We start from the raw sequence: 12,776 nt of genomic DNA on the forward strand, positions 1-12,776 counted from the left end.
CTTTTTTTTTGATTACACCAAAGAGTTCTAATTATTTTGCTTAAAGTATAACAGAAGACTTCTAATTGCTGAATATTCAGATTCCAGGGCTATTTTTATTACTTAGCTATGTCTGACATTTGGAAAATTAGTACATTTAAGATAAAAAAAAAATCGTTCCATGTGATTTGTGTAGAGTTTTATTAAATAATTTGTTACCAAGAAACATGTTGTTATTTAGAGAGATGAATTTTCCTATATAAATTCAGCCTTTAATTAGAACAGAAAGCAATTTACCATTTTGTTTCAGGTCAGTTAAGATTTTGGAACCCCGATGACTTAAATGCCTCACAAAGAGGATCTTCTCCTACTCAAGACTGGATTGATGACAAACTGCATGAAGTTTGTGAAGATCTGGGTATTACTCAAGATAGTCATTTGAACAAAAAGAAGCTGATCTCTATCTGTGAACAGTATGACTTGAAAAATGCCAGTAAGGAGGTAATTATTATTGTTCAATTCAGGAAATTGGATTTTGATTTCATGCACCTTACTTTTCTAAGTTTGCTAGTCTGTGAATGTTTTCCTGGCACAATGGTTTATGATGCTTTCTTCACAACCTTGTGAGATAGCTCCTTCAAGTATTATTTCCATTTTACAGAGGAGGAAAGTAAAACTCAGAGATTAAGTATGCAGGAAATATTCAGAGATCTGTACTAAGTACTGTGGGAAGATGGTGGGGGTGGGGAGGATTTTGGGGGATGGTGAAGATATGGGAAAAGGAGGAGGAAGAAAGAAAGAATAAGAACCCTGTTCAGGGTTGATGTCATGATAACAGATAATGGAATATATAAATAATACTAATTTTCCTTCTATTATCTCTGAGGAGAATGCCCTTTGTATTAGAAGGTTTAGCACATTGAAAAGATCACTGGAGTGATTTGAAGTCAGAGGACCTAGATTCAGTTCAAATCTAAATTCTGCCACTGACCTTGAGCAAATCACTTAACGTCTCTGTTTCTTTACATATAAAATGAATGGTTTGAATTAGATGACTTCTAAGTTCCCTTCCAGCTCCAAATTTATGGTCCTGCGAAAGAACAAAATTTACTAAAAGGGGAGTGGATTACACAAAAGAAGTAAGGAGATGTAGTGATAGTGCCTGTCTTCATGAGTTTGCCACAGGGTTGAGAAAACCAAATTCTTAGGGTACTAAAAGATATACTATCTGTATTCCCATGTACAACCTTATGTCTTTACATCACCAGTCTTGAACCTCCATATATATTTGCTATTCCAATGTGCTTCCTCCTTATATCTATTTTCTTAGCATCCCTAGCTTCCTTTAAGGTTAAACAGAAAGATTCCACCATAGTTTCTTTATTCCTTTATGCTGCTAATGTCGTCTTCCTTCTAAAATCACTTTGTATCTACTTTGAATTTATACTTTATATTTACTTTTGTTTATACATATATCACCCATCAAAAGAAGAGTAGCCCTTCATTGGGCTACTCTTTCATTTTTGTCTTTACATCACCAGTACCTAAAACTCAGTCCATGTAGTAGGCACTTAATAAATGCTTTTTAAATTGAATTGAATTTACAGGGTTACTAGACTGGTAGAACATGAAAATACTTTCCAGCCTAAACGCAACTAGTAGTTACTTACAGTCTTTTTTTTTTTTTTTTTGGTTACTTACAGTCTTATGTTTTCTTGGTATAATCAAGTAAACAATTTTTTATCAAAAAAGTAAAAAATGAAAAAAAGGTGAACATTTAAGAACCAGTTCCAAAAATAGATTCATCCTACCTGGATTTTAACAAAACATTTGAGACAGTATCTCATATTACACTTGGAGTTGGTTGATTGGTAGAACCCAGTTCCATGTTAAACGGCTCCATGTCACCTTGAAAGGATGTCTTGCTTTTTTAGTGTCTTCTGCTCAGGGGACAGTCTTCTTCTCCTCCTCTTCTTCCTCCTTCAACTCACATCCCCTGCCACCACCACGAGATCCAGCTGCGTGGTCCTCACAGGGGGCCATTGACAACAACTAAACTGAACTTGAACAAGATATGGAGGATGCTGAAGAAGTGGAAAAAGAAGAAACTGTTGAAGTTGCATATAGCTAATCAGTCTCTATTCAGATAATGTAGAATCCTCAATTTCTTGGAATTCTTCAAGAAAGATTCAATAGTTAAGTGGGAACATTGACTTAATACATTGAAAGCTGGCTAAAAATGGCTAAGCAACTGTGTGAATGTCCTCAAAATGTGCACAGATAGAAGACAAGTTCCATGAGAAGTTTATGCTCCTGGGAAAAAAGTATGCTTTGCTTTACCAGCCAATTTTATAATGAATTATAATGAAGATTATGATTAAGGTAAATGGGCTGATGATGAGGAAAATGATCCAGAATATGATCTGAAGAAAAATCCAAACCCATCCAAATGCAAACAGCAGTGAGCAGTATTTTTTGTGGTCTTATGGACTACCACACTGTCCCAGCCTAAACACAAATAGTAGTTACTTATAGACTTATGTTTTGTATTTTCTTGATAGAATCAAGTGAACAATTTTTATTAAAAAGGAAAAAAATGAACATTTTAAGAACCAGTTCCAACTATAGATTCATTCTACCAGTATTTTTTTTTTTTGACAGGGCAATGAGGATTAAGTGACTTCCCCAGGATCACACAGCTAGTAAGTGTCAAGTGTCTGAGGTCGGATTTGAATTCAGGTCCTCCTGAATCCAGGGCTGGCGCTTTATCCAATGCGTCACCTAGCTGCCCTGCTACCTAGTATTTTAATGGTATAATTTCTGCCAGATAGGAAGAATGCAATGACTCCCCTAACATATATCCACTGCTACAAAGTTTGTTTTTGTGAAGTCTTTTGTCATGTAGCTTATTAGACTGTAGCTGCAAAATTATCCAAATTCTTCACTGAGATGAATATTGATTTAGAAAAAAAGAAATCCTTTTTGAAGAACCAACCAAAGCATTTTTTAGCTCAGTGGTTGAATGGGTTTCAGTCTGCTTGCTCTACCTGTGCCTTCATTACTTTGTTAGAGAAATGCAGAAACTTGTACTAACTAGGAGATGATGCATTTTGAAATGTGACTTTAGAATATACAGTAAGACCATAGTTAATGTTCATAATTGTCTGCTTATTTATGGATTTTTATTTTAATAATGATCTACAAAGAAGCTTAGTCATCCTATTAAGGTTTTTGTTTGCCACTGGGATATGAATAAAACCTAATATTTTCAGAAGTTAGCATCTTCTTAAACCTCAAGTTCTTTTAGTGTAGTTTTAAAGTAAATTATCAAGTACAGTTTTAGTTTTCATAAGATAATATCTTAGTTTGACACATTTGGAAGTCTATGTTGATGGTAGTTGCTAAGAGACATAATTTAGGAGAAGGAACCAGACTTTAAAACATAAGTGGAATAAACCAGTGTGATGGACAAAATTTTAAATCATAATTACCCTTGAAAGATTATTATTGTTAAAGTTAAATTTATTGTGTTATTGTGGTTAAAGCTAGTGAAAGGGTTCTATACCAATTCTCGTTGTTAATATAGGAGTATATTATTTACTCATACCTCTATTTACCCATATATTTAAATGGACAATATTGTTTAGTTACCTACCTCATAAGAGTTTTGAGTTTTTGAATTTTGTTATATGAAAATTGTTCTCAGTCATTAAAAGGTCAGAAATTAAAAAAAAAAGGCAGCAAGGGAATCTATATTCAACACTCTGCTGTTTTAACTTTTTTTTCAATGATAAAATCTTGGACTAAATACTTAGCAAGTTTGGAGATGACACAAAACTAGGAAGAGGAGAATTGTTAATCCACAAGATAACAGTTATATCCCAGGAAGAAGACTTTGACAGACTAGAAGCTTTTTGTTTGTTTGTTTCATGGACCCTTTGGCGATCTAGTGAAATCTATGGACTCCAGAGATTTCTTTTTAAAAAATACATAAAGCAAGGTAAATGAGATTATAAAGGAAGCTAGATATATTGAAATAGAGTTATTAAAATATTCAATGCTAACAATAAAATCATAGATTCTAGTTTAAAAACCCCTGGGCTAGAACACTGAGATGATTTGAATAAAATAAAATGTAATAGGGATAAATGTCAAGACATATGATCTAGGAGCTTTAGTGTAATTCAGGCTTATTATGAATCAATAGTCAGCAAAGATAAATAAAAGCTAACACTGTGTTGAGAGGACTATCTCTGGCTAGAGAGGTGCTAAGCCCCACTATGACTTTCCTTGGTAAGTCTATGTTTGGAGTATAGTGCTCAGTTTTGGACACCACATTTTAGGAAGGATATTGATAAGTTAGAGAGATTATAGAGAAGGAAAACCATGATGATATGAAGCTTTGATATTGTGCCATATAACTATCAGTTGAAAGAACTGGGGATGTTTCTTTTTTTTGGTGAAGCAATTGGGATTAAGTGACTTGCCCAGGGTCACACAGCTAGTAACTGTTAAGTGTCTGAGGCCGGATTTGAACTTAGGTCCTCCTGACTCCAGGGCCAGTACTCTATCCACTGCACCACCTAGCTGCCCCAGAACTGGGGATGTTTCAAAGAAGACTTAGAGGCATTGGGTAAAAGAGAAACTAGAACTTACCAGTACAGTTCTAGGAGACTGTTGAGATATTCCAGGTGAGTCGTTATGAATGTGGTGGCCTGATTATTGACATGATACCCGTCTTCAAGTACTTGAAGGTCTGTCATATAGAATTTAGTATCATTTCCCTTAAATACACCTCTTCAAACTCATATTTCTGTTGAAGTTACTACCATCCTCCCAGTCACCACGAAAGTTCTGGGCCTCATCTCACTTCAGCTAGGTGGCACAATGGATCTAGTGTCAGGAAGTCAGGAGTCAGGAAGACCTGAGTTCTAGCCTCAGACACTTTTTTCTGTGTAACCTCTGTCTGCCCCAGTTTCCTTAACTGTAAAATCAGGGTAATAATAGTAGCTAACTCACGGGTTGTTGTGAGACTCAAATGAGATAATATTGTGAAACACTTAGTATATGTCTATCACATAGTAGGTGCTATAAAAATGTTTATTCCTTTCCCCTCCCTTTCACTTTGTATATTTCAACTGCAGAACCATTTTGGCCTCTTGGCTTTTGTTCTTCCTCTTCCAATCCATCTGCCTTATAGCTGTCAAAATAATCTTCCTAAAATAAAAGTTTGATCATGTAATTTTCTTCTTCCAAGGACAGATATGGGATAAATACAACCAGATAGATTCATAATGGTTGGATCACTGGATTCAAAGGATAGTTATAATGGTTTAATGTCAACATGGTGGGAGTTTTCCAGTGTAGTACCCCCAGAGATCTTTGGTTGACTCTGTTTTTTTGTCAATGATAAAGTTGATGGTAGGTTCATCAAAATTACAGAGAGTATAAGGCTGAGAGGCATAGTTAACACATTGCGTGACAGAGTCAGAAACCAAAAATGATCTTGACAGGCAAGAGCATTGGACTGATTTAGAAGCAAGGAATTCAATAGGGATAAATCGGAAGTCTTGTACCTTGGCAACAAATGTCACAAGTATAAGATGGGGGAGGGATGGTTTAAATGATAGTAGTTCTGAAAATAGACCTAGGGGTTTTAGTGGACTTCAAACCCAAAATGTATCAGCAGTATGATGGACAGCTCATAAAACTACTGTGATATTGTGGTGTATTAAGGGAGCCACAGTTTTGAGGAATAGGAAGATGAAATATTTTGCTCTAAACCTCTTGAAATTAGTGTATATCAGACTTCATTCTGAAGGATTGTGTTCTATTTGGAAAACCCTAATTTAAGGAGTACCATTAACAAATTGGAAAGTGTCCAGAGTAGGGCAGCCAGAATAATGAAGTTTTGAGTCCATGACTTATGAAGATTAGTTGAAAGAATTGGACATGCTTAGCCTAGAGATAAGAAGAAATAAAGCAAGGATATCCATTGTCACATTTATTATATCACATATTTGTAGAAATTAAGGGAAGCGGCAAAAAGGAAAAATGATCACTTTCTGCAGATATAATGGTTTGCTTAGAAAACCATAATAGTAAAAAAAATTAATGAAAAATTACTTCATAACTTCAACAAAGTAGCAGGATATAAAATGCACATAAATCATCAAAATTTCTGGTTATTATCAACAAAACCCATCAGGAATAGATAGAACAATAAATTCCATTCAGAATAATTGCAGAATATATTAAACATTTGGAAGTTGCTGTAGTAAGATGTACACACAGGAAATATATGAATATATCTACAAAAAATTCATCGTTTGGCCATGCCAATGTTACAAAAATGATTGATTTGGCATTGGCTTGAATCATTGCATTGATTAGAGTATCTAAATCTTTCACAGTTGATCATTGTAACAGTATTGCTGTTACTTTGTACAGAGTTCTCCTGATTCTGCTCATTTTTTTTTTTTTTTTAGTGAGGCAACTGGGATTAAGTGACTTGCCCAGGGTCACACAGCTAGTCATCTAGCTGTCCTGATTCTGCTCATTTTAATCTGCATCAATTCATTTAAATCTTCCCAGTTTTTCTGAAACTGTCCCTCTTGCCATTTCTTATAACACAATAGTATTCCATCACAATCATATACCATTACTTGTTCAGTTATTTCCTAATTGGTTAGCATCACTTCAATTTCCAGTTCTTTGCCACCACAAAAGAGATGCTATAAAGACATTTGTACATATAGATCCTTTTCCTATTTTGATCTCTTTAGGATACAAAATTAGTAGTGGTATATCTCGGTCAAAGGGTTTGTACAGTTTTATAGCTTTTAGGCATAGCTCCAAATTGTTCTAGAGAATTATTGGACCAGTTCACAATTCTGCCAACAATGCATTAGTGTCCCTATTTTTCCACATCCCCTCAAGCATTTTTCATTTTCCTTTCCTGTCACATTAGCCAATCTGATAGGTGTGAAGTAGTATATGTTTTAATTTGCATTTCTCTCATCAATAGTGATTTAGAGCATTTTTTCATGTGAGTATAGATTGTTTTGATTTCTTCTTCAGAAACCTGTCTGTTCATATCCTTTGACCTTTTATCATTTGGAGAATGCCTAAAAACATTTGTCTCATTGCCCTATAAATTTGAGAAATGAGGCCTTTGTTAGAAAAGCTTGATATAAAAATTCTTTCCTAATTTTCTATTTCCTTCTAATTTTGGCTGCATATAATCAAAATTATAAATTATATTTCCTTTGATCATTTCTATATCTTTTCTGGCCATAAACCCTTCCCCAATTCACAGATCTTATCGGTAAAATTTCCATGTGTCCCTAATATGCTGTGAGATGTTTTCTATGACTAGATTCTGCTAAATTGCTTTCCAGTTTTCCTAGTAATTTTTGTCAGTAGTAAGTTCTTGCCCCCAAAGCTTGGATATCCTTGGGTTTATCAAATGTTTGATTACTATGGCCATTTATTATTATGCATTGTGTGCTTAATCTATTCCACTGATCCAGCACTCCCTTTCTTAGCTAGTACCAGATTATTTTTGTTTGTTTGTTTGTTTTTGCAGGACAATGAGGGTTAAGTGACTTGCCCAAGGTCACACAGCTAGTGTCAAGTGTTTGAGGCCAGATTTGAACTCAGGTCCTCCTGAATCCAGGGCCCGTGCTTTATCCATTGCGCCACCTAGCTGCGCCCAAAACATTGTTGTTGGGTTTTTTTTGCAGGACAGTGAAGGTTAAGTGACTTGCCCAGGGTCAAACAGCTAGTTCGTGTCAAGTGTCTGAGGCCGGATTTGAACTCAGGTCCTCCTGAATCCAGGGTTGGTGCTTTATCCACTGCACCACCTAGCTGCCCATATTATTTTGATATTACCACTTTGTAATACAGTTTGAAATCTGGTACTGCTAGGCCACCTTTCTTCACCTTTTTCATTGATTCATTTGATATTCTTGATGTTTTGTTCTTCTAGATGAATTTTGTTATTACTTTTTCTATATCTACAAAGTAATTATTGGGTAGTTTTTAATTAAACTCTGAATAAGTAAATTAATTTGGGTGGAACTGTGATTTTTATTATATTGACAACCCCCCCCTCCACAAACAATTAATAGCTTAAATCTGTCTGTATTTGCAAGAAATTTAAAAAAGTGTTTATATAGTTTTATGGGGGGAACTATATATATGAACACACAAATATATATATATATAGAGAGAGAGAGAGAGAGAGAGAGGTTAATGTTAATGTTATTCTATTTGTTTTATTAATTCCTCCTTTAACTTTCAGGATTTTTATTTTGATGCTTAATTGGAGATTTTAATTTTGTTCTTTTAAAGTTTTTTTTTTTAGTTTCATGCCCATTTCATTGAGCTGTTTTTTCTCTTTTTAAAAACTGATTTAAATGTTTACAGTTATAAATTTTCCCCTAAATTTTGTTTTGGTTACATCCCACAGATTTTGGTATGTTTTTTCATTGTTGTGATTATTTTAAATGAAATTATTATTTCTATGATTTATTCTTTGACCTACATGTTCTTTAGGATTAGATTAGTTTCCAATTAATTTTTTTATTTTTAGTGAGGCATTTGGGGTTAAGTGACTTGCCTAGGGTCACACAGCTAGTAAGTGTTAAGTGTCTGAGGCTGGATTTGAACTCAGGTACTCCTGACTCCAGGGCCTGTGCTCTATCCCACTGAGCCACCTAGCTGCCCCCTCCAATTAATTTTTAATCTATGCTTCTAAGGCTTTGTATTGAATGTAATTTTTATTGCATTATGATCTGAAAAGGGTACACTTAATATTTCTACTTTTCTTTATTTGGTTGTGAGGTATTTATGCCCTAATATATGATCCGATTTTGTGAGTGTGCCATGTACAGCTGAGGAAAAGGAGTACTTTTTATTCCCATTCATTTTTCTCTAGAGGTCTATCATTTCTAATTTTTCTTCTTGTTATATTTCCAAAAATGACTAAACTGTGTATGCCTTTTTTTTTGTTTGTTTTGTTGTTGTTGTTGTTGTTTTGTTTTTTAGTGAGGCAATTGGGGTTAAGTGACTTGCCCAGGGTCACACAGCTAGTAAGTGTTAAGTGTCTGAGGCCGGATTTGAACTCAGGTACTCCTGATTCCAGGGCCGGTGCTCTATCCACTGCGCCACCTAGCTGCCCCCTGTGTATACCTTTTAACTCAATGATACTACTAGTAGGGCTATACTTCTGAAGAAACTGAAGAAAGAGGAAAAGTTACCTATGTGTACAAAAATATTTATAGCTACTCTTTTGTATGAAATGAAGAAATCGACCATTGCCAAGAACACTGGGAAGAAGACTAATATGGAGAAGAACTAGAACAATTTATATAACATTATAAAGAAAAATAACTTTGAAAAAACTTGAGAAACTACATCAATGCAATGTATAATTGTTATTCTAGGGGACTAATAATAACCTACCCACCTCCTGGCATAGAGGTGATAGACTTAAAAGATCATGTTACAATATTCCATCTCCATTTGGGAGCTTTTGTAACTGGGGAACAATTCTGCTTCTCAGCATATTAATTTATTTATCCACATTCATCATTTCTCCATTGGAGTTAAGACTTCCAGGCCCAGTAGAAGTAAAAATCCTTTAAAACGCTTTTTTGGTGTCAATGTTTACAGTCAAATGACAGTTGTATTTTCCAAAGTCTCTTAGACTTCTATTGATAATGGTTTTGGGGTAATCTTGAATGAAAATATGTGTTGCATTAGTAAACATCCCCTTTGTTCATTCTTCAGTACTCTAGTCTTTTATTGTTTTCACTATGACAAGAATTTTTTTCCTTTATATCAATGGTTATTAGCCGTTTTCTTTGTTTTTTATTTTCATTTTAAATTTAGCAATATTTTCATATAGAAATAGTCAGCCCTCAAGTTAGGAATAGAATGCATGTATTTATCCCCTTTCCCTCTCATTTTTAACCCTGTGATCTTTGGTTCATACAGCACATACCTCCTCTCTTCCTCACCCTTGCCCCACCATACATAAAAGTATCAGAACCCATCAATTCAGATAATAGATAGGTTTCCAAATATAGTTCCAGCCTGCTTGGGAGTTCTTTTTTACTCTAACCATTGTTATCTCTGGAAATTCAGCTGCCAGGTGCCACCTGCCTGAAAGAACTCAGCCATTAGTCCCCAAAGGCATTCTCATGGATAGGGCATGGGATTAGAATCAGCCTAAGCTTGAGTCCTTGCTCTAGCACAATCAGTTGCAATTGAAAGCTTTAAGTTTAATTAGTAAAAGTAACCTTTTTCTAAACTTCAGTACTCCAGTCTATCTTTGTATTGAAGCACAGTACTTAACCTATATGAGATTGTCACCTTTCTGTAATATGGGAAACATCTATTTGATACACACACACACAATATGAAACTTGTAAGACATTTGAATAATATTTGTTTACAACTTCTTATGTGAGCAAAGAGGCATTTTAAGATTTACATTCCTGCTTAACTTCTTTCCAGATGTTTGAAGATATCTTCCATGATCTTAAACCTGATGGTACAATGAGTATGAAAGATTTTTTCTATGGTTTGTTTAAAAATGGAAAATCTGTTACATCAGCATCAACCCCATATAGACAGCTGAAAAGGCATCTCTCCATGCAGGTAAGGATCACATAGATAATTATTTTTCTGTGAGGTGGAGTTAGAAATTATTTGACTGTTTGCTAGTGATTAATAGGATCAGGAGTAAGAATCTAAAAAAAATAATCTAAAGGAAAGGGACAGTAAAATTTGCATAAACACTGACTCGAAACATGGAATACATATGTTACAAGTTGGACAAATTTTGCTACTAGTTGCTGTCGGTAGCTATTTTTCCAGCTTCAGATAATTTGACAGAGTTGAGAGATATTTCAAATTCCCCTCTTTTTCTGACCCTTTATATATCTGATATCATTGAGTTTCCATGAAGGTACCTGCAGTAGCTGTCATGAGATTCCCAGAGGATTCCCCAAGCCCTCACTGTCAGAAACCACTCTGGGTTCTTTTGGGAGATAAAAAATTCAACTCTTCTGTGCAACATCCTTATTTTATGCTATTATAGATATCATTGGCACAATGATGGCAAGTACAAATCTTGAGGAGGGAATTAAAAATTAGGAAAGTCAAAAAACTGATTATCAGATATATCTGTGTTTTTAATAACCCTGTTATTTTGCCTATTAACATCACCTCTGAATTACTAGGTCTTGTTTAAAATAGGACAGACTTTTTCACTTACTTTAAAAGACCCTCTTACAGGTAGATTGTTTTTGGTAAACTTCATAAGTCAGTATTAAAGGGAAAAGGAAATTAAAAGGGCAGGAGGCCTTCTTTCTTAGCCAAAGTGTTTTCTAGAAAAACATGACTTTTGCTTCTTGTAGTCACATAGGACCAATAAATTCCAGTCTCTTAACCAGCCTCTGCCTACTGTAGTAGTGAAATGAACAGGGTCAACCTGAGCCTACAACATTTCTCTCCCTCTTCTAGTCTTTTGATGAAAGTGGGAGACGTACCATGACTTCTTCAGCGATTACAAGTTCAACTACCTTCAGATTATTCTCCTGCCTTGATGATGGATTGGGGTATGGCTCTGTGGAGCAAATACTTGACACCTGGAATGAAGAGGGCATTGAGAATGGCCAGGAAATCTTAAAGGTAACTCAACAAACTAACAACAAATATTAGCATCATCAATGAAATATGCCAAACAATCATTCTTTTCAAAACTCTACTTTTGGACTTAATAATTATTTAATAATTTAATTTAATTTAATAATTATTTAGTAACAAGATACTTTCTCTAATCCTCAAAGCACTATACTAGACATTGGGGATACAAAGATGAAAAACAGTCATTACCTTCAAGCAGTTAATAGTTTAATGTAGAAGAATAAGAAAAATGAGATCTTAACAAAATGTGATAAGAAATTTGAAGAAAGAGAAATCTCTTTCAACTAGGCCAGGGGAACCATGGAAGCTTTCATGGAACCAGAAGCACCCAAAGTATACTTGAAAGAAGAGAAGGATTTTGACATTAGTGTAATATAGTATATTTCAGGTATTGGGTGCAAATACATAGAGACAAGAAAGATTTTAGGGCAAGATTAGCATAGTAGTCAACTTTGACTCAATTATAAAACAGATGGAGGGGATAGTATAGGTAGAGGAGCTGGACCTATGTTTTCATTAGTATGGGAAACTACCATTAGTATGGCTAATCAGGTAGGTACATTCTCTGTAGCTCTTATATTCTTAGATGCCTAGAGCACTGAGTGGTTAAGTCTTTTACATGGTCGTGTGTCTAGAAGTGTGACTTAGGAGGGCAGCTAGGTGGTACAGTGGATAAAGCACCGGCCCCTGGATTCAGGATGACCTGAGGTCAAATCTGGTCTTAGACACTTTACACTTACTAGCTGTGTGACCCTGGGCAAATCACTTAACCTTCAATTGCCCCCTCAAAAAAAAAAAAGGAAAAAAAAAGAAGTGAGACCTTCAACCAAAATTTTCTTGGTTCTGAGGCCAGTTTTCAAAATAAGAATGAAAAGGTAAGTAATTTACTTCATTGTGGAATGCTGGGCTTTAGCATTTTTATCCTGGAAGCAAAAAGGGAGTTAAGTCTTTTAAGTATTCAAGTAATGTGATCAAGCTTTGGAAAATTGTATGAAGAATGGATTGGAGGGAGAAAATTAAAGATGGAGCTCAAATAATGTATGTAAGACTTGTCATATATTTAAGCATTATATAAATGT

At 34.8% G+C, this 12,776-nt stretch overlaps 1 protein-coding gene across 1 annotated transcript in view; it reads left to right on the forward strand.

Moving 5' to 3' along the window:
- NIN (ninein) overlaps positions 1-12,776 on the forward strand; it is a 165,046-nt gene that overhangs the window by 68,489 nt on the left and 83,781 nt on the right. Inside the window, 3 exon segments of the mRNA XM_043989230.1 lie at positions 290-480; positions 10,504-10,647; positions 11,515-11,682. Coding sequence (XP_043845165.1) covers positions 290-480; positions 10,504-10,647; positions 11,515-11,682 — 503 coding nt within the window.

The sequence above is a fragment of the Dromiciops gliroides genome, chromosome 2, assembly GCF_019393635.1.
Source record: "Dromiciops gliroides isolate mDroGli1 chromosome 2, mDroGli1.pri, whole genome shotgun sequence".
NCBI classification, from domain to species: domain Eukaryota; kingdom Metazoa; phylum Chordata; class Mammalia; order Microbiotheria; family Microbiotheriidae; genus Dromiciops; species Dromiciops gliroides.